This window comes from Diadema antillarum, unplaced genomic scaffold, assembly GCF_040938485.1.
Source record: "Diadema antillarum isolate AM-2024a unplaced genomic scaffold, OU_Dant_1.0 seq00000483_RagTag, whole genome shotgun sequence".
Classification (NCBI taxonomy): domain Eukaryota; kingdom Metazoa; phylum Echinodermata; class Echinoidea; order Diadematoida; family Diadematidae; genus Diadema; species Diadema antillarum.
In genome coordinates this window covers 304,079-332,030 of record NW_027271446.1, presented here as the reverse complement: position 1 = coordinate 332,030, position 27,952 = coordinate 304,079, and the positions used below count along the sequence as shown (strand labels likewise).

The following is a 27,952-nucleotide window of genomic DNA, read 5'->3' as shown; positions in this document are numbered from 1 at the left end:
TGTAATAACAAAGGTGAAACGTTTTGCTCACGGATGTGCGTTGGTAGAAGAAGACTAGTAAATGGATTACATAGTAGGAGATAGAGGAACAGTGTCACTTTTAGTGACAGATGCTCCCCGTGTACATCTTTTGAGTACGGTGACTTCCATCTGGGTCTCTATTATGGACGTTCCCTGTAGTTGTCATACATTCTATGCCTTTACACACTCCTATTTTTTTCCTTCACAACCATTTTTCTCTCATTCCCTATATAGCCAGAACATGCTGCGACCAAAAAGAAAAAAAAATAAAATCAGAAAAGTGCTATGCAGTCACAGTCGGAATATATTGAAAGGAAAAGGATGAAATATTGAAGGAAGTCTGTAATGGGCAAGAGGCAAGAAGAAATGTAAAAGTTCAAAAAGAACGTGGAAGCGGTTGAGTGAAAATGAGAAGAAGTGGAGAAGAGATCAATCTCCAACACGTAGAGAAAAGAAGGGCAAGTGCATTCTCGTTATACCGAATTCCTCAGGAGGAGCTGTTTTTGTTTGTTTGTTTTTTTATTTATCGAAATTTTGTCATAAACGAGAAAAAATAATGCAGTATACAATTTCATGATAAAAACACGCAAACCCTGCGTTTATCATGTGTTTTTTTTTTCTCGATACTCGTCAGTGAAAAGCAATGTTAATTTGCAGCTCTATCTCATATATCTTTTTCATTGTTACATTCAAGAGACAGAGACATCGTCAAGTTGTATGTGCTTCCGTGCTTACGTTGAAAACACATATTAAAAAGTGATGATTTACTAATAGGTTTCAGGTCGCAGCCTGATAAATTCGCTATTGCAACGGTTCGTTATTCCGAATGACCGTTATTCCCTGAATTCATTATTCCAAAGGTTCGTTATTAAGAAAATGGGAAAAAAATCGTAATTAATTCAGGAGGTTCCTTGTTCCAAAGGTTCTTATTCAAAAGTTTGCTAATCCGAAAGTGAAATATTACAGTTCACTGTTCTAAAGGTCCGATCTTCTAAAAGGGGAATTAACTCGATATTCGTTTAATAGGCGCAAACGATATAAGGTTTTTAAATCTGAAGGCTTTGGTTGTTTGTTTCTCCATATTTGGATTAACGAACCTTATTTCATGTTCCAATTAACAAACATTTTGATTAACCTTCGGAGATTGCTATCATTACCGAATAACAGCTTCATAATAATGAACCTCTATTAATCTTCAAATAGACAAACCGTATGAATATCAAGCTTTCGAAATCAACGCGCTACAAAATGTTTTTTTATAACGAACCATATTTAACAATATCGAAGTCACAAACATAATAATGGACTCTGTGCGTTTTGCTTTGACGAAACTTTTTAGTAAAGAACCTTATATAATTTTTGATTTTAAGCACAAGTTCTCCTCGGGAATAGTGTGTAACACAAGGAGCAAACCCAGAGGGATTTCTGCTTAAACACACTGAAACGTGAAGCGTTTGCCCTCCACAGTTAAACTTCGTATTTCGAGAACAGAGCACATTTTTTTAGTTTTTCTTTGTCAATTCTTTGTCATATTCAGTTGTGACCGTGTTCGTTGTAAGCACATTTTGTATTGTAGACTTTAGATAACAAATTTTGGACCTGAATTTTTACTTCGTGATTACGATTTTTTTAAAATTAATATATTCGTTATCAAGGACGTGCACTCTATTGCGATTACATGAGAGCGTTAAATATTCTAAATAAGTCAACTGTCAATGTGATCTTATCTTATTCTCTTTTATTTTTCGTACGGACTTGAGCAATAAGCGATCTTCAGTTTTGACACTTTGACTTAAAATAGAACATGACATGATCACACACAAAAAAAAAATTGGATGATGATTTGACAACATTGTTGTCAAATCATCATCCAATTTTTTGTGTGTGATCTTAATGAAATCAATGTGAGTAGAAAATACATTTTTCATTTTTCAGAGTTTGCCGTTAGCCTACTTACAACTGACAAGACACGACATTCACTTTATTTTTTTTTAAATAGAAATGGTACCTGTTATAATTGCTGAGTTAACTGATTTGCTTGATGGAACATGCTAACGATAAGGCGTAATGTTTCATCAGATTTGTATTACGTCGATGAGATTACACGTACGTTCGTATGTCCATCTACGAGAGATGGAAAGTGTTTTTTTATTCCTTACCAACAACATAGAAACAAACTTCTCGAATTGAGCATTGCAGAGGAGTATGTTCTTGACATGAAATCGTTGTTTGTTGTGAATAGAATGCATTTCCAACTCCACAGAACTGGATTGTTCAATACAGTGTATCTTGTTTGTTCAGAACCTCCGTGAGCTATATGCGAACCTCCGTGACGAAAACTATGCCGTGTTTGCTGAGTTTTAAGATTGCCTAGATCAGATACATCGTAAAAAAGCATGTTATTATTTGGGAGTGAGGATTGAAGTATGGGATATTGAAATAGGATGTCGAAAAAAATGAGTTTCTGTTTATAAATGTGCGTAAATTGAAGAAATTGTTTAGCGAAAGAGTAATATTTCAACAGTAATTTGGTTAAATCTTCAGTCGTCCTCCATTACATAGAGATGAAAAGCACAAACTTTAAACTAGTATTCTGCCCATACATACACACATCCCTTACAATATTTCGCTCCGATTCTGAACTGAATCAGATCGTTAAAAGCTTGGTTGAATGGTATTCAAAATGTATTGGCGGTAATATTCTCCCTCGGACGTTCACTGCTCTGGAAATGGTACACATCCGCGGTGAATAAAATTTGTTAATCTGGTAAGATCCTGGTATAATCGGGTTCATATCGAAGTTAAGATTATACTCTTTCAGGTAAAATAAACGATTTTGGGTAATTCCTACTTTTTAAATTTGGTGTTGTTTTGGCTCAATTGTATATCGTTCAAAATTCTGACCCATATACTCTTGATGTCATCTCAAAATTGTGTTTTGTAAGTTTTTCGATATGTATGTGTCCGTTTGGGTCTTTGCGCTATCAAAATGAATGCCTTTTGTTGCAAAAGAATTTCAACTGCCTCAGCTCAGGTTGTGACGTACTAATAAACTGCTCGATGGAGCGCAGTAGGAAACGAGCCACCCACGCCTTCGATAAATGCTCCACGGGCGACGAGCACCTTGATGGTGTCCGCGGCGTAATTACAGCTCATCACAGATGAAATCAGAGTCAAGCCAGGTATAAGTTCAAACTCCACCTATCGTGGGAGATGCAGACAAAAGCATAGTCATTCATTGGGGGGGGGGGGGGGGAGGGCAGTTCTCGCTATCGCATATATAAAAGCTCCAAAGATGACGGCGCTATACTTCCGTAGTAAAGTGTTGACTTACGCGCTGTGCCGTTGCTCGGCATGCCCTTGTTTAATAGTTATACACAAAAAGTATTGATAACTATCTCTATGTCCAAAGTACCATAATTTTGTAGATTTTTTCAGCTCTTGTTTCGTTTTGGAAAAGAAATATCAACTCTAAACTCTTGAAATGTATTTCTATTGAAAAATGTGGCAATGTTTTTGTCATGAAAGAAATAAAAATAAATCAAAATAAAGTGTGCACAAGATGGTTAAATGTTAACTTCTTATAACATATGAATATCCATTTACATTTTTTTTTTAGTCGTGGGGAATGGGTAACAAGAGGATTTGAAGAAAAACTGAAAGGATTTATTCCGTAACATATTACCAGAACTTTCCGTACAGTATTTTAACAATTCCTCTGAAATACAGCTTAAAATTGTTAAAATCAAGAACCTGTTTTTTGGGCTCCATATCAAAAAATTATGGAAGAGCGGCTTGGAGCATGAAACATCAAAGCCAGTGGAATGCTAAGCATTCAGCTGTCATTCTCTAGAAGTTACTCATAAATTTGCACAAATTGGGAAGAGATTTCCCTCCTTGTCTACCTCCTCTCTGAATATAATAAGTAATTTTCATTCAGGAAGCCAGAAAACATGGATAAACCTGTCAAGATTTTTCTGTGACAAGGGATCCATGTATACCAACAATTTCCATGAGGTATGACTTTTCTTTGATAAACCTTATCTCTCCTCTGTACAAATGAAATTCGTAAGATCGCAACTTCTGATCTACATTTCTACAAATATGGCGTAAAAAGAACCAGCGGGAATCGAACCCGTCATGTACTGCTTTCCAAGCAGCGACCACTGCCACTAGGCTATCCCTGGTTGCCGGCAGTGACATAATGAACTTAGAGCAAATACAAATACCACAAATACCTTTCACCCCTCTGTTTAATGATCTCTAGCTTTCATTGAATAGTTTACATTTTGAGATGATGCAAGTGTCATTATCAACATAATGGCATGATTTTCCTATGTACACGTCTAGCAGATGGCAACATTATTATGTAAATGGCATAGAAAAGTTGTTTTGTATAAGGTTTTTTGTTGATTCGTGTTACAGATATTGAAGTAAATTAACTTTGACTGCTACCTTGGCAGCCATGAACAAATTTTCCACGTCATATGCATAGTATATGACACCATATTCTAGGCTACAAGGTACAAATGTGGAAATTAGCTCAATTTGTTAATTAACAAAAGGACAATGGTATCATGTCATGTTATTTTTATTTGTGCTTTGACTTGCCTATTATCTCTCATTTTTAATTTTTTCTTCATCTTTTCCCTTTAGCGCTTAGAAACATTGTATTAAGCGCATTACAAATGTTATGTATTATTATTATCATTCAAAATGGAAACTGTTCTCATAGATGGATTTCTCGTCATGAAAGTAAACCCTTGTTAAATTTTATAATCCATGTTTTCCGGCTTCCTGGATTTATATTAATAATAAATAGGGGCCTACATAATTATGCTAATTATATGATAAGGATAATTTGGCTAATAAAACAAAGTAAAACACTACCATGACTACCCTTCTAGAACATAAATCAATACAAACTTGGTGACATTGTACTTAGAAACTTTTCAGGGTCTGAAAAATTCTGCCCGACGATGACGCCTCTTCCGGAGAATCTCTTTTCAGCGCGGTTATGGCGGTTGTACGACTCTGTTATCACGTCGTATAATACACCTGCTCGCAACTACAGAGTTCGAGAACATGCTGAATTATGTTTTACAGAACTCGAAATCATAATGAAAACTGGTATAGAAAAGTGAAAGATGGAATACTACATGGAAAAAAGTTACCATGCATGCATATACCTTCTGCTCTTGCGAGACACACGCTGCACCGTAGCTGCGCGTTACCGGAAGTGCACAAGTAAGAAATCGAAAATGTCACCCCCGCATGACCTCCGCGTATTGCGAATGGGTGCATAAAGATCCCCTTAATCATTTGCACATAGTGTACGGCCAACGTACGGGCCTGACCGCTAGCAACGATTTTTAAAACATTTTATATGCGACAGGTAGAAAACAATGAAGCGGACCGGGATTACAAAAATTGCGATGATTATCATCACTTCGCTATACTACTCCATTTGCCCACAAAAGTATCATAAAAGTCATAGGTTATCACGTCAGCACACTACCAATGCTTTTCCCGCCACAGGTTATTGTAGCTATTAGATTACACAAAACTACAAGCATTGTAATGTCACTGGTACATCTTAATCTTCCTGATCTCACGTAAACACACACACACACACACACACACACACACACATACACACACACGCACACACACACGTAGACATTTAGTGTAATTTCATATGAACTGGTCAGTGGGAACCTTGTGAGGTAATGATATAATCACCTACTCCTCTTTGCGTTTGTGGTTTCGATTATATCACTTTTTCATGAAAGCATATGGAGCTCTGTTCATTATTTCCTATTTTGAACACCCTTTTTGACTATTCTGTTTGCCTAATTTCATATCATTAATGAAGGCCAACTTGAACATACTGTGGAGTTGCACTATACGTTCTATAGGTCTACACTTCTACTGTTCATTCAAATTGAACTAATACATATGTATAATTTCTTATTTGCACTGAACTTTAACATTCTACGAATCGGACAGTCCGTAAAATGGGAATGATGCAGAAAAGGGTTACCTTTAGACTAAAGTGTCACTCCATGTCAAAGTTGGGCCTTAAAGTACATTCGAAGTTAAATGGGAATAGGAAAAAGTCACAAGTTACGAGTTGCGGAATACAGAAGGTATATGCAGGCAAGAAACACTTATTTATCTCATGCACAAACATACACATCACTTGAGATGATTTAATGGTCTCGAAGATAAATAGAGTGCAATTCGTTTTTAATACACAAAAATTATAGCTACAATCAAAATTTAATTTCCCTTGATAGATATCCAAGAAAGATAAATCATTGACTTCGTAGCATACTACTTAAGAGTTGCGATGTTTTGGTTACAATAACATTTTAAAGGGATTTCTAGGTGCTGTATCGGGTGAATTACAGACTGAACAATATATGTGTAACATATTTGTTTGTTTATATACTTGTATACATACATTTCTTACGTACAGACCTATGGGACAATTCGAGGGAGATCACTGTTTCACTGTTTCGTGAAAACGTGAAATTGTTAAATGCTTTGTCCAACTTGAATAAGAACTGGTGCTGTTTTGCGTTAGCATTGACTTTTGGATGATTTTAGATAATTGATGTAACATAACGTCCCTCAGATTGAGGACAAAAAACCCCTGCTGCTCTGAGTGTAAGTCTTCGCTAAAAGAAAGCTCATCGTTATTCAGCTGTGGATTTACTTTGATAGATATAATCAAGATAGAACTCACCATTTCGGGCGTCTTGTCCAAAACGCGATTGACGATATGCGTATTCCCTCCAATGGCGGCATCCATAATGAGATGTAACTCTTCACAATCCCAAATGGGCTTTAACTTATCTTGGACCAAAATATCGCATTACATCACGTTATTGTTGAAAAGGAATGACAAAGGAAATCATTAATAATTTGCAGCGTCTGTCCAGTTTCTTTTTTTTTTCCTTTTTGAAGTAGCTTGTCTATTATTGACTAAACAGCATTCCCAATAGTGCCTATCTGTCGTTCTGAAATTCGCCAAGAGAAATAAAAAAAGGACACTCGGCATGATTGTATTTACTTCTCAAAATAAATTTATGACAAAATGGGATTAAAAAGAAATATATCATGAATAACTCATATAATTAGGTAAGTCTACAAATTTAAGTTGATCTGTGATTAAAAACTAATCCCTACGATTGCTTGAAATGACAATAAGAAAAAGAGACAATCCTGTGATTGCTCGCGTTATTTCGTTAAATGTCAATACGAGAATGTATTCACAAACGATTCAGCGATCTCAGTCAGCTTCTAGTCATTTGTTTTTCTCAATTGATTGAATTGGCAAAACTAGAGACGGCATTATCATACAAACCCTCATTTCTCTCCTACTTCATTATCCTATTCAAACAACGTTAATAAGCCATTTCGTAGTTAAACTTTGCGCACGAGCAGAAAAACAGGTCATTTGCCAAAGCAGGAATGTCAGATAAACATGATAAACATCTGTACAGTAATGATTGAATATGTAATCCTTAATAGCGCTTGCCAGCACATCCATCTGACGGCAGCAATTTTTTTTTGATATTATTATAATATCTAATATCATAATATCATAATTAAAAAAAAAAATACTTTATACAATGCATATGAAATGGATAGGCCTACTTTTCCAACAAAATTGTTGAGAGGTTTCTCTGGTCACCTGGTCTATGCAAATTCATTCTTTGTTTGAACACGAATTTCATAATTGTTGCCTTCGAGCAACCTCATGCGCTATGTCTCTTTGAGGCGAGTGACGTGCCTAAGGGCCGTGTCACACCTTTCAGGGCAAGCCTTGCGTGCGACTTGCGAAGAACAATCTCTGCTACCCGAAGGTCCCCGCAGATGACCCGCACATGGCAGTACCTAGCACGTATCTCACCCATAGTTACACGGAGTTGCGCACGCAAGTCCTTTTTACCCGCAGCCAAGTTTTGGCCCTGTCACATCTTTCCGGGCAAGATACGTGGGCTTGATGCGTGTGGGGATTTTCGAGCACGTATGACAATTTTTGCAGGCGGACAAGGATTTGGGCGAGTTTCGCATGCGTCTTACCTGCTGGACCCGTGCTACTTACGTTCTGCTTGCGTTCATTCCGTTTGACCTGCGTGTAGGCGCATGGGTGGCGAGTGAGGGCTGACAACTCGGTGAAGGAATTCCTCTGAAGTAATTTGATATGGCAGATGTTCCACAGAATGTCATGCAGATGACACGCGCTTCCGTCGCAAAAGCATAGATCCACAGGCAAGTTACGTTTTTCAAGCAGGTCAACTGCCTGTGACTTGCAGCAGCTCGGGCCTTCTTCTTGCGTGCGCACCACCGGGCAACTGCGGGTGAGATACACGCTAAGTAGGCTACTGTCAGGTGCGTGCCAACTGCTAGGAGGTCCGGGTAGCAAAGTTTTCCCCGCAAATCAACCGCAATGCTTTCCCAGACACGGTGTGACAAGATCTTGAGCATGCTCAAAACTCGTTCCGGGTGAGTTGCGGCGGTTTTCCCGCAGAGGTACGCGGCAGAACGCCAGTAGGCGGCCCTTAGCGGCAACACCTCGCAGGCAACTCATACGAGGGTACTTCGCAGCTGTAAGACAGGTACTTCGCAGCCCCCGTATGTCGCTCACAAGTAACTGAAAACGGATCGGTTTCGAAGCTCTCATGCAGGTCACACGGAATACACGTGAGTAGAAGGTAAGTAGCACGCGTCTGGCAGGTAAGACGCAAGGACGGAACTCGTCAACATGCTTGTCCTCAGAAAACTTTCCTGCGTTCTGGAAAATCCCTACTCGCAACAAGCCCGCGTAGCTTGACCTGAAAAGTGTGACAGGACCTTAACCCACTGAGAAAGTAGCACATGAGCTAATTACGAAATGGCTTATTCATTAACAAGTAAAAGCAGAATAACGTTTAAGACGTCGTAATAAGAGATACATGACTATGACATGCCTGAATTCTATCATATCTAGCCCGCCATACAATAACGGGCCTAAGTGCCGAAATTCAACATTGACATACATGTACATACAAGCCAGGGATGGTCAGTACCCCTTACATGCAGTTACTGCATGTTCAAGCAAATTTATGGCTAAGAAAGCTACAACCAAAGAGGTTCTATTATATGTAATAGAGCGCGCGCTCGCATATAGAAGCGGGGCCAATTGAACGACCCGCCGCCATTTTCAAAGAGGTCAAGAAGTTGAGCATTCGCGAAGGTACCACACGTAATACCTATCACTCTCACTTGTGCTGACATGATTAACTTTGTTTTTTGGGGTGTTCTAACATCAGAGGGAACAATTTTTCATTGCACACGTTATTTATACATTCAGATTTGATTGTCTTTACATATTATGTGAACTTATAATGGAAAGAAATGTAAGAGCACAGCAGAAAGTGTATTACAATGATACTGATATAACATGCCAAAGTGTGGTCTGTATATAAAATGCCAAGCTTTATATTTCATATTTATTATACCATTTATATTGACTTTACATATTTTTTAAGACGGTGCAATTTTTATAGCACACATACTTTCTGTTATAATAATGATAATGAGTTGATTTGAGATTGTGTGATATTGATTGAGCGTATGTACTTAGATCATATTAGAAAATAATCTTAATTGTTATATCAGAATAAGTTAAATGTGAAATATAAATGAATATTGCTATGTTTGTATGCTTATTGCATATGCGTGGGTAGCTCCCTCCCACTTATGTATTATGTATTTCGGTTTTTGTATAATTTTGACCATTAATGATATAATTTTGTTAAAAAGGTAAGAATGTTTAAAGATAATATGGATTGAAATGATGATTTTAATAGAATACAAGATGAAAAAGAAATTGATTCATTATTTTATCTTTTTGCACATCTCATTCCAAGTATTCTCTTCTGCCTCTTTCTATCTCTCTTGTTATCTCCTTCCTACCCCTTCTGTGTTTCTTCTTCTCCGTCTCCATACACAATTGTTTGATACCTCTTATGTTATCACTGCCCGCCTATTTTTTTTTCAGTATATGTATAAACAAAATTTGAAAGTTGTTGGAGAAGTATAACGATTTGTGTATTTGTGATATGTCTTAGTCTATTAGTTTGTGTATGCATATGTGATGGTGACATGAAGATGTTCAATTTTTTCTCCCAGCTCTTTCAATGTGTATGTATTAAAGTGTATTTGATGAATTTTTAATTTTGTCATCAGGTGTCTTATATATATATATATATATATATATATATATATATAATATGTATATACATGTTTATATAATTGTGTAGTTCTATTTTTTCAATCGTAGAATGATTGCATGATTATGTATGTATTATAAAATGAAATATGATATTTAAACAAAATTCTGCAATTCAGCCATCTTCATGGCTCCAAATGAATTTTTAAATAAACTATTACCATTACCATTACCATTACCATTACTATAGTATCATGAGTGAGTGTACACTGCCTTTTTCCACAATTACTATAATGATGAATATTTGTGCTTACCGTCAGTGACAGTGAATGATTACCTACTGGCTAATAAACCGGTGCCACAAACAGCAACATTTAAGACAGAAGCGCACATAATTAGCTGTCCATAATTATGTGTACCATGCACTAATTATATGCAATCAACTTTAAAGCCTCCAAGGTGATAGTGTACTGTATTCAATAGTGTTCTTGCAGTCCTTCCTGATGTCTGTGCCTTGAGTTATGCATGGTCTGGACTCAAGACATACATTGTGTGTGTGTGTGTGTGTGTGTGTGTGTGTGTATGTGTTTGTGCGTGTTGACATTGAAAAACAAAACAAGTGTTTGTGCGTGGGTGTGTGTGTTGTGTGTGTGTGTGTGTGTGTGTGTGTTGGAATTTGAAAAAAAATGCGGTTTGATGTGTACGTGTGTGTGCGTATGTGTGTGTTAGTTGTGAGTGTGAGTGTTTGTTGTGGGGGTGTGGGTGTGTGTGGGAGTATGTGTTGTATGTATGTGGGAGTGTGTGTTGTATATGTGTCTGATCAATGTTTATAAGTGACATATATTATGTGAAATCAGTATTCGTTAGCAAAGAGTATACACTGTACCTTTCTGCAACTTTTATTGAAGTATGAATGCATGTTTGGCAATTTGGGCTTCATGCTAAGGCACATATTTGACATATTAGAGAAAGTCTTTTTTTTTCATCAAAACACGTGTACTGTGTTTAGAATGTATCTCTCTTCTAAAAACCGGAGGCATATGGACAAATATTGATTTTCCTTAAAATTAGAATGATTTTTCCAACCCAACCCCATCTTCAAAGCTGTACTTTACGTGTATTACTATAGGCACTTCCGGGTTCAGGCTTCTGGTAGTCGACCTCTTTCGTGCGCGCGCGCCACTGTTCAATTGGCCCCGTTATTCATTTGTACGCACTGAATGGTGAGCGCTTACTCTATTACATAATAGAACCTCTTTGGCTACAACACTTCTTAACGTTGCAGAACGATGAAAAGAAAACATAAATTTAATCCAAGATGTTACATATTTTTAGGAAAATGAAAAAGTACTTGACTGACTGAAATTTCCGTCTTTTCCCTCACATTTTTTTCTATCTATACGGACCTTTCATTTTTTAGTTTTAAATCAGTTTAAAACTTAGAATTCGCAGTTTACGAATTAGACCTACAAACCAAACTTTTAATGGTATATAACTGGGTATGCAGCTTTCGTGATTGTATGGTCACCTTGAGTCTTGTTCGCCATTCAAAAATTTAATCTGTGACATACAATGCGTGATTAGATAAAGTCCATCATGTCCATGGACTCCAACGATGAGGGAATAGGCGTTTGCCAGCTTGCGTTCAGTACCGGATTATCTGCTGACATACATTTATTCGAAATGTCACGCGCGTTTAGAGCAATCAGAGTGTGCATAATGCTTGGATTGACATTCAACTTCCTTTGTGGATTTCGGCCACTATCTCTATTTTACTAAATTTGTTTTGGTTTGATATCAGATTAACTTTCATATGCTATGTAAGTAAACTCCTTTTATTTTCCTTTCTATATATTTTAAAACATAAACACAAGGCTCCCATATATATATATATATATATATATATATATATATATAATTCATACAGGGTTTATAATGTCGAAATAGGGAGATATGAAAGAATGTACACAAATAGCAATATTCATACCAACAAAGACGCGTGGCAGGTCACCGTCCGGAATAACGGCAGGGACAATTACGATAGGTGTCAAAAGCACAGCACTAAGGACGCATCTTCGGTTCTGATGAAAAATGACTTGAATATCGCCAGCCATGATCTTCGTTACCCTCCCTGTCTTTCCGAGAAACTGGTGCGTTCGGCATGTTCGGAGAGATACCAAAGACAGGTAAGTAGAAAAAAGTATTATGTCGTTATGGCGCCATATTTTTTTTTTTCGCTGCGCCTAGTTTCATATCACCGTTAGATATTATTGACGACATTCCAATCGGCTCTTGGGGGGGGGGGGAGGTTTCATAAATATAGTCAGCGCTGAAAAGTTGTCAGTCTCTGACAATTTCAGTAAAAAAAACAAAAAACAAAACAAAAAACTTGGTTTTGATTGGTTAAGACGCTATTGTCACTGATTGTTACTATGATAATTGTCAGTGACTGACAATTTGCCAGCGCTGACAACTTTCGTGAAACGGTGCCCTGGAATTGGCTAGACGGATATTCCAAACACACATCGTTGTTCTATATCTTCCAACGTTGTCGACGTTTCCGCTCTCATTGTGTCAAATGCAAGACGAATACAATCCAACAGCAGTGAAAACGACAAATTTAATATGAAGAGTTTGACCGGAAATTTAAAGATAGAACAAAATAAACCTCTCCAGTAATGCCTTACATATTACATAACAAGGGAAAATTCTGGAAAATGAAGAAAAAATTCCGTAATTTCCCTGAAATTCCACGTGCTTTTAGCAGCTTTAATTGCGAATATCTCAATTTAGCACAAGTGGAGTTAACTGGTTTTGTGATCTAACTGTAGTGAAGTGATGAACTTCCTGGAAACGTAAAACTAATTAATGCCATCCTACATTGGTCCAATATTTCTCCGATGTACGTGACATAAATCCGCCCTTACTTCTTGATCTTGCATACAGCATTGCAATTTATTGCAGACCAAATGCAATATGAAATTTTGAAATATGAAAGAAAAATCTTCAGAATACGTTAGAATTAGTATCATCATAATTATGATTTTAAGTAATAGTAGAAGAAGTAGTACAAGTCCAAGTTAATACCTCTTCGATGTCATCCTTCCTGCTTACACGATCATGAAACCTCGTCACCAAGTTTTCGTCGCTGCTGACCAATACGGTCTGACCAGGGCAGAAGGTGTATAGCTAGCAGAATGGAAAACGTTTCAACACAACCGCAAGTTCATTAAAAAAAAAATCATTCGTAAATTTTCCCTGTTACGTCTACAAGTGTGTTGGCATTTTGCGGCTCAAGTATTTTTTCAGATTTCGGATGACACGTGTTCTTCCGCACTAGAAGATATCAATAGTCGCATTTTCATAATGTCAGAAAAAGGTATTTGGTATAACAGGCTTTAGAATATATATTTTTTCAATAGTAATGTTTTATCCATAAGTGCAAGCTTTAATATTGTTTCACTTTACGACACTTTTTCAAGAGATCAAAATGGCCAGTTCATCTATTCTAGCGTCATATTTTGGAGGTAGTCTGTAGAGGTCCAATTGCTTACGGACTCTTTCTGTAAGTGATTTCTATCTTCAAAATGAAGAAATTTATCATGCTATAATACGATATGTCATATTATCCAATTTCAGTTGAAGTGTCATAAGGGATAATGCCTATGTTCATTATGAGGTACACATCGGTGTTATTACATGTATCGTATCATTTCGACTAAAATTTGCATAAAACGCCAGGAGTCGTAAACGAAAATGAATAATTACAATATAAATGAGCGATTGATATTACCTCAATCATTCGAATATAGTGTTTTAAATATCAAAAACAGCAATGTTAAATGATTTATCTCTGATTACATAGTTTGATAATCATTCTTCCTCATAATTGTATATTAGAAAATGCTCCCTCTTCTCCCCCAGATTTGGTTAATCATCACATTTCAAATGGTTCTACCTTAACCCTATAAAGCCCAAGGGGGGGGGGGGCATATTGCGCCCCTACCTTATTTTCATTTGCCACTACTTATTAATCCAATTTCAATCAAATTTGGTGACTTTTCCTATGTTAGCAATAACGTTATTTTATTGTGAACATTTTGATAATTATGATTTAGATATCCGATATTTCTGGTTGCCATGACAACCGTTAATTGACAACCATGCCAGTCAGATTTTGCGTGTTTTTCTGTTCCAGTACGATATGAGACCGTGCATCACTAAACAAACAACAAGTCACACCCCTTGATTTTAAGTGACGACTCAAGAAAGGTAAAATGGGTGAAGCTAGTCAATTTGGGGTTTTCCATATTTTTTTGAAAGAGCTATTCTTCTTCTACATTATTGTTAAGTTCGGGATCATAAACTGAATGAGAAAGTGGGTTTTCAGCAGTTTTTCTATAACCCCTTTTTGGTAGAGTATTGTGATCACGTTTTTCTTAGAGGCCCCTTTCATTTCTTGAAAATCCTTTGCACCCTCTTCACATTCAACTTTTGAAAGGATGATGCTACTGCTCTGAAAGTTGGCATTTTTCATGGTCAGAATGTGGTTATCAGTGGAATCAGTGGAATGTGGAATTTCAGCTTAATCTGATAATCCCTTAATTGGTGGGGCTACAGTGGTTAACATCATGTTTTTGTCTCATTCATGGCACAGGTAGCACGGACTATATAGTAAAGATTAAGCACTTGAATAGGCCCTGCACTTCAGAGCCTCTTTTCTCGGTTCACACTTTCCAGAGTGTGTGCTTTCTTTCCAGTATTTATATTTGTCAAGATAATTCATATACATTGAGTTATACATCATTTTAAAGCTTAGAGTCTACTCTTTAAGAATCTGCTCTAAACTAAAAATCCATGCCTGGCGACTTTCTGTTTGCTTTGTGGTGCTGGGTCACATATAATAGTGGGTGAAAAGGGGGTTTCGGAGCTGTAATTTGCTGAATTAGCAAAATATGAAATAATTATGGTTGTGAATGGACCTAAAATGTTTTTCCTATTATTTCGTTTATTTTCCATATAACATAGGCATCAAACAATAGGCATAATAGAGATAATTGAAAAAGAGGATATTTTTCAAAGATTACCATTTGAAACGGCTTTGTAGTCTTGTACTTCAGTACTTGTACTTCTCCTCGGGTCGAATAGCGCAATGCAGCTGTGCAGTGACAGGCCAGTTAAAAAAATCGTGTACGCGAAGAGAGTTGATAAACGCAACTATTTTGAAAGCCGTTTCTAAAGGGTTTTGGAAAGGGCTATCGAAGGCCGTTTAAACAGGGGAAAGTTGATAAACGCAGCCAAAGTCTCATGCCGCCACTCAGAAATAATTATTTGAAGTATGTGCTAAAGTGGAGCTGCCTCACAGATAGGAAGACGATTGATTCATGTGGCATTGCATCATGACTCGTCACTCTCAAAGGAAGATATGTCTTTATGACGGTAATTGCTTTTCGCCGTCCCTTCTTAGAAAACAAGCGGCACATTAATAGCACAGGCAGTCAGGGCTTTGGAAAGGGTTCTCGAAAGGGCTATGGAAAGGGCTTTCGAAAGGGCTATCGAAAGGGCTATCGAAAGCCGTTTAAACAGGGGAAAGTTGATAAACGCAGCCTATGATACATCAAATAATAAAGACGTTATGGCGGGGAGGGGGTCAAAATAGCTTGGGCTTTGTATTGTTTATAGAGTTTATGATTATTATTCGTCATCATCATTAGCAATATCATTATTATCTTCTTCTACTTTATCATTATTACTAATTATCGTCATTTACTACTTAATTGCTTCTGAAAAAAGCACAAGGAACTGAAATCATTCCAAGGATGTCAATACACGAGTAAATTTTACATGTTTTTATTTGTCTTTTTTTCCGTGACATATTTATGAGTGACATACATACTCCTTTAATATTTACCTCTTAATTTTTTCTTTTACCTTTGACATTTTGTTACCCTAGCCAAAACAGAACATGTAGTCTTGTATATTAACTGTCAATAAGTAGGGAGCCAGTTATCCTCATTTTGATGATGAGCCCCTCCCGCCCCCCCCCCCCAAGTAAACATGAGAATAAGTACGGGAGCACACATGGATAAAGGTTCAGAGATTTCAGTATTCTATACGAAAGTACTTACCAAATGAATGGACCAAATATCAGGTGACTTTACCTTTGTCAATGCAAATGGATTTATCCAAACAGTCTGTTGACAGCCTGTGAAGTTGATAGCGAAGTTGCCTTTCTCTGACCGCATGGTGACCACGCCCTCTTTTCCAAGATTCTGTTCCAAAATCCATGGACAGCATAATGCAGTGTCATACTGACATATCAAAAACTCTCTCGCTATTAAAGAACAGTCACTGCAAGAGTTATTTGTCAAGTATTATGTAGTTATCTACATGGGTGACGATTATCCCGAGAATCATTTCACAGCAAGCTCAGAAAATCTTGAATCCTAATAACAGTGCAATAAATAATCGTTGGGCCTATAAAAAATAACCAACAGCAAAATGATGTTCAATTTTATTTCATGCATGGGTCGGAAGGAATCGTATACATGTTTGTACAAGCAATAGTTTGTGAGACTTCTTTCGAAGTGTGCATAATTCATTTCCACAAAGTTTTCTGTGAACACAAGAAAAACGGTTAAATAGACACCAAGTTTTTTTTTCTCCTTCGTATGTTATGTTATTTGGTTTTTAAATGTTATTGAATTTTATTGAAAAAAAATATTGACCAATAGTTATCTGCAAGCATCAGTCTATAGAAATGGAAGATCTTAACAGTAAGTGTTATTCGAAGCTTTCTTTTAACGCCACCAGAAATAATAGAGTACCATATTTTAAAAGACAGATGTAAATATCGCATCATGAAATCATGTAGAATATCCTAGAATATAATTATATTTCCAATATAACGCGATCAAGAATACTTAGCAAACAGCAAATGTGAGATCATCAGAATATTACGGCAGCTGACAGCAAGTTTGAGTTTGAATGCACACACGGACACGTCATACATTAGATGTCTATAAGGAAGCGTGATTCTCGATAGCCCATGAGTGAAGGTTTCATTTTTGACACATGATGTTATACAATAAAGGAAATGAAGGTTTTAAGCCAAAAAAAAAAAGATACTCCATGAAGGATTCACCTCAGTTTTCAACTCCAGCAAAGCACGGCGCTTTTGAAGTCTTCTCGACTCTTCAGGACTTGCTGTCAGAACTACTTTGTCCCCAATCTTTATCAGATCTGCATTCCCTATTTTGTATCAAAAACAAATAAATAAATAAAATGGGATACACACATATTTCATTTATTTTGTATACAATCATATGCACATTCGTATGAATATTTCATAAAATTATCATTCGTTTTCATTTTATGTGTATTCTAATTCGTTTGTTTGAAGCGGCGCAGAACCAACTTGAAATCAAACGAGTTCATATTGGTTTTTAGGCACCCAAACTATTGGTTACAAGTTCAAATTCGGATGTAAGCGTTCAAGTTCGTGATTAGGCTTGGATGTCCAAGTTTATGCATTCAAATTAGTGAGATGGGCTGGATAAGCACATTAAATCACTTTTAGTTTCGTTTTTTGGGTAAGCGATTGAGCATTTAATCTCGTAATACACTTATACTTCTAAATAAGTAAGAGTGTTAATGTCTAATGATTACATGTTACTTTTACTTTTTATCATAAGTTCCATCATCATGATCAGTATTTGGTTAATTGAACTTGCAAACCTTTTTTTCCTTTGTAAAACATTTTATGTAAACTTCAATATAAAATCCTCATTTCGTCATGTCCTCACATGTTTTTAAATATCCAAGTTAGATCTTTATTTTCAGTACAACTAATGTATCTTCTAATGGGCAGGTTTAATTTGAATGTTTCTTTTGTGAACTCGTTTGCCCATATTAATTTTAATATTCATAAAGAGCTGGCGACATGTAGGGACGAAATTCGATAACCATTGCTGAAAAATGTATTCCCAATGCGGAAATGCAAAAATCTGTTGTCAAATTTATGAATTTGAACGAAGAATAAAGATTTTGAATCCCGGTATTTTGATGCCTGAGCAAATAATTATTACGAAAATTGAATGCCTAGTGAAATATATGGGTTTTGAGTAAGGCCTGGAAGTGATCCAGTTTGTCAATTTCACTGAGAAAAGATGGGAGGGAGTTCCATAGGCGAGGAACGATATAGGAAAATGTCTGGTCTCCGTATCCCTTGAGACGTGTAACGGGCACCGGGAGAGTAAGACCAGATGAACGAATTCCACGGCGAGGCTGCCGTCGCTCGATTACAAAAGACAGGTATCCTGGGGCCAGACCATGGATGGCCTTAAATATGAGCAGCAAGATCTTGAAATCAGTATTGTTCTTGATGCGAAGTCAATGTAGCTCAGCCAGGACAGGGGTAATGTGATCATACTTCCTCAGCCTGGCGAGCAAGCGTGCTGCTGCACTCTGTACTGCTTGATGTGATCATACTTCCTCAGCCTGGCGAGCAAGCGTGCTGCTGCACTCTGTACTGCTTGAAGTCTGTTCAAGGTTGCAGACGGAAGGCCAGCTAGAATACGGTTACCTATAAAATCCAGTCTTGATGTTATGAGTGAATGGATGATGCTTTCTGCTGCCGTCATTGTAAGCAGAGAGATCAATAGCAGCAGTGCTACGAAGCTGGAAGTAAGCAATCTGGCATGCCTGCGAAACATGCCTATCCATCTTCACAGACTGATCACAGTAGACCCCAATTTTGAATGCACTAAACATGAAATCGTTTGACCAATGTCACTCCACACACTGCCACAGCTGCAAACATAGTACATGTATTACGAATATAATTTCTTAATTTCTTTTTCATAAATACATTTAATACAAAGTCAATTGAACGATGTAATTGAGAACAAGACTATTGGAATCTGGCAGCTGAAACAGATGAATGATTAATTCAGATATCCATCGTTATTCTGTCACAATGCAAAATGAAAACGAGGAGGCGTTATTTATGATTTTTTTATTTATTTTTTTTGCATATAAAAATATGCAAAAAGAAAGAAGCCCGCGAACCTGCCGTTAAAAAAAGTCAAATTAAGCAACTCTAGATATAACAGAAATACAGGAAACCATCATCATAAGCAAATTTTTGACGAGCATAATGACCTCGTTAGTGATTGTCTAAAAAAGACGACATACAAAAAAGAATTTATAATCAAGTTACCTCTCACTGAGTGGCGATTAAGAGAAAGAAGGAAGAATGAAGAGTGTAAAAAAATGGGGGAAAAGGTGCAGTGGTGCATTGTGCAAAATGTGAAATGTTTGCGTGGAAATGAGTTGTGAGTGTTAGTTGTTTTTGTTTTGTTCGGAGCCCTTACTTTAACTATAGAACTGACTGGGGAAAAATATGAATGTGCATATTATGAAAATGGATGGAAATTTTACATAACTAGCCGGGCAAACCTGTTTATCTTTTCGATATTCCATATACTTGTTATCAAGTGAACAGTTTACAACATGCTGCAGAAACTCATTTATCATTAAAACCTTTTTGTATAAAACATAGAAAATCACAAAGGAATCGTGGGCAGAAACACGGCTATGCATAGACACTCGTACGAAGGTCAACTTTACATCCTGAAGACATTATGCAAATTACATTATACATGCGTGAACACAGATTGGTAGTATATAAAGACACATACACAAACACACCCGCGCACACACGCATACATTACACTGCCAATGATCTTACCCAGGTCGGGCAAGTGAGCTTCATAGATCTCTCCACCCTGGCTAGGTGAGGTACACATAATGTCGACCTTGCCCTTCCATCCGCAGTGCACCTGTGACGTCACACCATCACGAAATTCGACGGTGGCTTTCCCACATTCTTGTCCCATCTCCGGAGTGCAGGTACTCTCAACAATTTTGCCCAGCCCGTTGTCTGCAGATTGAACAAATTTGGAACTGGACATGAAGGACGAAGGACCCATTGAGAAATGTACAGTGTATGTGATTTTTTATTATCTTGTGCTAGATTGATGCAAGCGAGGTGTTGTTTTTTTTTGTGTAAATCCCGTTGCATAGGAAAATCTTGTGCATGTATCACTTTGAAGTATTTGTTGTAGTAGAGTAGACGACATGGCTAAGACTTTGATGTATTATTATTATTATATGGGTTCGTCGAATCAAAATGCAGGAATTTTGATCAAAATAATCGTATGGTAGCGGACCGTTTCAGTATGTTCTCTTGTGGGCAGAAATTCGATTAGTTATGTTTTCCAAGTCGAGAACATGAAAACAAATGGAACACACGGGAACACAGCGTGTAACAAAATCATGTTATAGGCCTATACACACTGTGGGTCTGCACGGCGACACGAATGGCAACGGTACTGAAGTTGCACATGTGGACATAATTATGTTCATACATACGTGGCTGTAAGCATGTGGAAGGTAGGCCCTATGCCTTATTCTAACATACAAATAGGAGCCTCCTTTAACTACTTTATATCCACACGAGATCATATTGTAGTGAAATTTGCCGTCGAGGATATTAGAATGTTCAGTGCTTGAAATGCTGTTTGAAAATGAGAATACGTAACACAAATAAGACCTAACCCTATATCGTATATGACCTTGTACGCAGTGTTGCCAGATGGTGATTTCGGGAACCAAAAAGGGTGAAATTTGGTGATTTTTGAAGTTGTTTGGTGACAAAATTTTAGCCTGGTAACCAAATCAAAATTTGGTGATTTTTGGTAACTTTTTGGTGATTTTTAGACCGATGAAAAATAATCACACTAATTGAAAAGGAAAATGCATTTTGCCCAAAGTTTTCCCCTTATTTCCTGCAGAAACATAACATGTGCCCCTTTTTTGTCACAGCGACACACACAAACACTCATAGTCATATGTCCATACACATCGTACACATTTTGCACTTAGTGTGTGTGACTACGGCGCGCCGAAAATTGCACCGAGACTCGCGCAGTGTTTGATAAAGGTTTATTGATACAATTTTGTCTTGAAATTAAAGCCTTACCTACGCTCTTCCAAATTTGGTGATTTTTGATGGCTTTTGGTGATTTTTTGCAAGCCTTTTGGTGACTTTACTCTGTTGGGACCTGGCAACGCTGCTTGTACGTGATTAAACTCTTTTTGATGTTTCTGCCAGTGAAAACACTGCCATCTTGCTCACCTGATTCCGCCCGTTGGACCAAGGAAGGGTACATGACTACCTTCGCGCCGGGGAAAAAGCCATATATTGGTGAGAAAGATGACGAACATCTTGGAGGCACCTTTTCCCTGTAATAGATTGTTAACGCAGACGAAGAGGGATAGAGAGAGAGGGGGGGGGGGGGGGGGGCGGGGGTAGTAAGATGAAGAAATGAGTAATGAGAATTCAATGATATTAAGCATAATCATGAGTTGTTCGTAAGCTCCCGGAAAGCAAAATGTAAAGTCCAAAAATATGTATATTATATATATCGCCTTTTGTTTTTGATATTGGGTGTTTTGTTGTGTTCCTAAATCAATGCATAGCCTACACGTACGTTACTGTCCTTTTCAATTGACTACATGATAAATAAGCCCTATAAAGCTGATAATCTCTTCTCTCTGAATCTGACCTTTATAAATACAATTATCTGGCAAATATAAAATCATGTTGTTTTTATGCGAACACCAGCAGTCCTGATATCAAGAGGAGGGTAGATATGACAAGGGGTGCAGAGCAGAAAATGCAAACGATTTGCAGAAAGAACGACATCCATAGCATTATGTAAAATAAACAGGTCACAGTATATACCCCTGCAACGCATGGATGTGTCATGTGAGACTTGGGCGATGAAATAGGCTGATTGCAAGCATTTGGCTGCATTTGAAATATGGTATCACAGCAGAATGAAATTTGCTTGGGTACAAGAGAATACTAATATTGAAACAGAGTCAGTCATCCGTAGGGGGAAAGTCACCCAAAAGCTCCTATCTTTTGCACACATCATGAGAAAAAAAATAAGGAAACATTCAGTGGAAAGTGAAAGGCAAAATGAGACGAGGGAGACTAGCTTAGAAACACTGAGAAATACACAGGACTTAGACTTTGTTCAGCTGGGTCCTATGGGGCAACAAAGAGAGAAGGTGGGGTGATCTCATCCATGGCACAACAGCTCATATTTGTGCCGACTGAAATAATGATGATGTTGATAAAAAGGTCACATATAAGCCGCCTTCTACAGTTAAATTCTTGTCCTTTGGTTTAGGTCAGTTGTAAAGGTTTGTCACGTATTTGCTGTAGTTGCATCTGATACAACTATTGGTTGTTATTGCTATCAATTTGCTATCATCATTGTGCCATAATTATTGTTACTTTGAATGTCATATCATAGCTTCGTAACTAACTATTAAATAACACTTTGTCAATAAGTAAATCCCTTATAATAAGACTATTGACTTCCAGTAAATCTCTGTATTTGGCTAGCTAGCCAGCTAGATAAATGAAGCAATGAATTTTTGAATATTAATAGTTTACATAATTAAATAAACAGTGCTTATCATTTACTCAGTTCTGTATGAGAACACAAAGAAACACGTAAGTAAACCGCGATAAAAAACGTTAATCCAGAGAAAATTGTGATTTTGTTTTCCTTGCTGGACTATTTTTGTGATGAAGCACCCTCGAAAGAAATATTATTTTTTAATCTTTAATACACGTGCGAAGGAAGGCAAACGCTCTTATCAAGTAGTAGTTAATATGTATATTCTTATATCATATATAGCATTGTATATATTGCATAAATACATGCATATACCATATGTCTTGTAATTCTATTATAATATGTGACCGTGCACCACAAAACAAACAAAAAGTCGCACCCCTTGATTTTACGTGAGGACTCCAGAAAGGTGAAACGGGTGAACCGAGTCAATTTTGAGTTTTCCATATTTTCTGAAAGAGCAGATATTCTTCTTCTACATTATTCTTGAGCTCGGGATCATAAGTTGAATGGGAAAGTTGGTTTTCAGCAGTTTTTCTACAACCCCTTTTTTGGTAGAGTATTGTGATAAGGTTTTTCTAAGAGGCCCCTTTCATTTCTTGAAAATCCTTTGCACCCTCTCCACTTTCAACTCTACTAACTTTTGAAAGGATAATGCTACTGCTCTGAAAGTTGACATTTATAATTGTCAGAATGTGGTGATAGACCATGTTTAATTTCTGCTTAATCTGATAATTCCTTAATTGTTGGTGCTACATTGGTTAACATCATGTTTTTGTCCCTTTCATGGCACAGGTAGCACGGCTTAGTAAAGATTAAGCACTTGAATAGACCCTGTACTTCCGAGCCTCTTTTCTCAGTTCACTCTTTCCAGAGTATGTGCTTTCTTTCCCGTATTTAAACAGATTAGGAGAATCCGTTTGAATTGAGTTATACATCATTTTAAAGCTTAGAGGCTGCTCTTTCAGAATCTGCCCTTAACTAAAAATCAATGTCTGGCGATTTTTGTTTGCTTTGTGGTGCAGGGTCACATTATATATATATATATATATATATATATATATATATATATATATATATATAAACATATATATATATATATATATATATATATACATCATATATAATTTATGTAAACCTACACGCAGACAGACAGACACGCAAAAATAAGATTATATACATAATTACAGAGACACAGAGAGAGAGAGAGAGGAAAAAAGTAATGAGTAAATGAAACTTTGTACAAAACTCGGAGAGGAATAAAGAATTGAAATCTAATCTTTGAAGTGTAGGGATTAATTTGATTTTTTCTGAGGGACGGACATGTATAACATAGAAATCTCTTTCACTATGAAAACTGGTATGCCGTTGGACCATGAAAGTAACTCATGTGAAAATAAAACTTTTGCGAAGTTTGATATTCAGAACAAATAGAAGCACAGTAAACGTGCTTTCACAGTAGTTGTGTTTCTACCTGACAATAAATACATTTTGAAAGCCGTGATTTCTTTTTTTTTCCTGCTAAATGTTGTCCAGTTTTATTGATTAATCTAACTTTATCTAACTGTAATATGACATTATTTAGGAGATGTTTAATTCCTTTGAAATGCTGACGCTACGACTTACCCCATGGATGAACGGTCTGAGCACCGCACTCTCATAAACACGTGCCGAATGTCATGCTTGTCCCCCATGTAACAGTCGGTGCAGAGGTCAATACCATAGCATTCTGTGCAACGCCATCGGAGCCCCTGGATTTCAGGTTTGTTACAACCGTCACACCATACCTTGGTATGAACCATTCCTAAAGATGGAAAAACAAAGAGAAAGACAGGAAGATAGAGAAAGAGAGAAAAGACGCATGCGATGATGAGGGTTGGATAATTAGACTGATCATGAATCCTTGACATTACCACATTGATAAACATGACAAAGGAGAAAGCATTTGGTGTGAAAGTGGAAAACAGAAAAAAAAAACTAACATGGAAAACGTTGAGACAAAATAGGATATTGCATGTCATTTGCAATTCCTCATCAGTACCTGGGATGTCCAATTCTCTGAGTTCGAACGCATGGTCGTGTCCGATTCGATAGAGTCCCTTGTTTCCTACGTCCCACTGCACCAATACTGTGTGAGGTGGGAAACATGGCCCGCAGAGAAAACGTCCATCAGTCATGTCAATTACAGTGCCCACATGACCTGGATCGCCATCTTGGCTCTTGTATATCCAATCAACGCCGCGTACGACACGGCCACCGCCCTTCACATTCATTACGAGTGACCTAATGCATGAAAGAGAACACAGTGTGTCTGTAATTATGTTAAAACGCGTCAGTCCATAATATAGTAATTGACACGGCAAAATAAAGTGACTACGAAGCGTTCTTATACATGACGACATATCATATTGCGTAAACAAATTATATGACATAAAGGGGAAATCCAGTCCAAATATAAGTTTGTCTAATAAAAAAGAGTAATATATAACGAGTTCAACAGTAAAATTTTGATCGAAATTGGATGAAAATAAGGAAGAAATGACATCTCGAAGTTTCGTTAAATTTTAAGGAAATAGTTCTTGAACGGTCAATATGAGTATTCAAATGGCGAAGTGAGCATGTCATCCCCTTACAACTTGCTGTATAGTTTTTACATACACTTTTGAAATTTCCAGTTTTTCATTCAAACGCATTTATGCTCGAGGCTCAAATCATGATAAATCTAACTGATCACCATTCTGAAGTTATCCAACCAGGAATAACATCATGTTTCAGACTTCAATGACAGAAACATTGAATTCTTTTTCATTTCTTGTTCACGATAAATGGAAAATTGTAAGGTAATGACATGACAAGCTTTATATATATATATATATATATATATATATATATATATATATATATATATATTTATATATTCTTATCCACTGTACAAGAACTGTTTTGCATAAATTAGCAAAACTTCAAAATTTCATAACTTCCTTATTTTTCATCCGTTTTCAGTCAAGTTTTTACTGTTGAACTCGTTCGATTTTACTCTTTTTTATCAGACTAACTTATTCTTGGACTGAATCTCCCTCTTAAGCCGAATGCCCACCATGCCCACTGTGAGACCTGAGCCTCCGGGCTGGCGCGAGCTGGAACAAGCTCCTGCGAGATGCGGTGAGGTCGCAGAGTTGGTGACCAAAGCTCGCACCAGTTCTCACCAGCTCGCTTGAGCTACCTTGAGCTCGCAAGGTTTTGAACATGATCAAAATACCTTGCGACCTGCTGTTAGCTCGCGCCAACACTTGCAAGGAGGTTGCACCATGGATGACCCCCAGCTTGCAGCAGCTCGCAGAAGCTCTCAGTAATCCGCAATCCGGGCAAGATCGCAAGCATTCAAACCTAAGTTGTAAAAAAAACCTAAGTTGAGTTTTAAAGACAAATTCAAATCCAGTTACAAGTAAACCTATAAGAGTAAAAAATTGACCAAAATACAAAAAATAGGGACATTATGACATTGTGAAGTTTCACCCATTTCTTTTGAACAGTTCTCGAACAATCTATATTTATGTGCAAATGAGCTGACGACGTCATCACCTCTCATTTTTTTGTATTGTTAGTGAACAAAAGTAATGATAAACATTCAATGTTTCTGTGTTTCATGTGTAAAATATGATGTTATTCCTGGTTGAATTACTTGAATAATGATCAGCTAGACATAGAATTATCAGGATTTGAGATCCAGGCGAAATTACGCTTGAATAACAAACTGGAAAAGTGAACATCTATGTACAACCTATGTGGCAAATGTAAAAAATAAAATGCAATTATAACTTCACTATTTGCTTATTCGTTCACGAACTTTTTCTAGAAAAATTGACAAAACCTCAAAATGTTATAACTTCTTTATTTTCATCCAGTTTTGAGTATCAAAATGTGACCCTGCACCACAAAACCCAAAAAACAAACAAACAAACCAAACAAAAATCAAAAAACAAAAACAAAACAAAACAAAACAAAACAAAATAAAATAAAACAAAAAAAAGGCCAGACATAGATTTTTAGTTAAGGGAAGATTCTGAAAGAGCAGACTCAAAACTTTAAAATGATGCATAAACCTAACCTATATAGATGTTGGAAAGAAAGCCCACACTCTGGAAAAGTTTGAACTGAGAAAAAAGGTTCTGAAGTACAGGGTCTATTCAAGAGCTTAAAGGGATCGTACAGTTTGGGTTGAGACCTAACTTCAGGTTTCTAACATATTTTGGTGAGATAATTATTATTATTATTATTATTATTTATTCGACCAGGTAAAGACTATAGGATACATATCATTAACATCACAAACATGAAACAAAAACCAGAATGAACATTACAAAGGATACACTGTACTGTACACGTTACACAATGTGAAAATGAAATGAATGGAGACTACATGAGGGTCAGGGCACACAAAAGTAAATACATTTACTATTGCCCATAGGCATGTGAACCCACACATGTTGCCCCTAAGAAACATTTAACAATCATTAAAAAAGTATCACTCAACCCCTGATCCCCATCCCTTAACTCCATAATCCTTATCAAACTTCAAAACATAAAAAACACTATACAATTCCAATATAATCATCCAACCCATGACTTCATTTATAAATATATTCATACATTAATTTCAAAAACTGAAAAAAATACGTAAACGTTAATGTCGAAGATTCCTGGATTTCCACCCGACCCCCAACCCTAAGCCTCTAACCTCTTAGAACATAATCATCATTGTCGTCAGCATAAAAATAAAAATGAAGCACATGTGTACAAATCAAAACTAAAATTGTCACTCAATGTGTCAAACACCGAGAATATAAACTCAGCTAACAATTAATTTGTGATATTGTTGCCACAACGACTCAATGTTCAACGTGAACAAATGATGAATTGTGCACACCCACATATCATAACAGTCACATATGCCGAATTTCAAATCAATTGCCCAAAAATCTGAAAAAATTTAACTGAAATCACATTATCATATGATTATCATTCAAAATATGGAGTTACCATGAAACACATTTCCCAACAATAAAAAAAAAATCAAAAAAAAAATCAAAAAAAAAAAATCAAAAAAAAAAAAAATCAAAAAAAAAAAAAAAATCAAAAAAAAAAAAAAATCAAAAAAAAAAAAAAATCAAAAAAAAGATCAAATCTTTCACATCAAGGTAATATATTA

General features: G+C 36.7%; 1 protein-coding gene across 1 annotated transcript; it reads right to left on the bottom strand.

The window, feature by feature from the left end:
• Window positions 1-3,066: 3,066 nt before the first annotated feature.
• On the bottom strand, window positions 3,067-25,016 carry LOC139733569 (E3 ubiquitin-protein ligase MIB2-like). Its single transcript, XM_071644379.1, has 8 exons — window positions 24,785-25,016; window positions 24,370-24,547; window positions 21,447-21,553; window positions 19,998-20,189; window positions 17,391-17,497; window positions 16,408-16,518; window positions 13,334-13,435; window positions 3,067-3,222 (listed from the first exon to the last, which is right to left on the bottom strand). The coding sequence occupies exons 1-8, from the start codon at window positions 25,014-25,016 to the stop codon at window positions 3,067-3,069; spliced, it is 1,185 nt and encodes a 394-aa protein (XP_071500480.1).
• Window positions 25,017-27,952: the final 2,936 nt, after the last annotated feature.

What these genes read in the sequence shown, in the direction of transcription:
- LOC139733569 (XM_071644379.1), bottom strand. Translation starts at nt 25,016, where the DNA reads ATGAATGTGAAGGGCGGTGGCCGTGTCGTACGCGGCGTTGATTGGATA. An exon ending in TCAGACCGTTCATCCATGGG is followed by an intron (nt 21,554 to 24,369) that starts GTAAGTCGTAGC and finishes AATCTATTACAG; the next exon opens with GGAAAAGGTGCCTCCAAGAT. An exon ending in GGAAGGATGACATCGAAGAG is followed by an intron (nt 3,223 to 13,333) that starts GTATTAACTTGG and finishes CTCCCACGATAG; the next exon opens with GTGGAGTTTGAACTTATACC.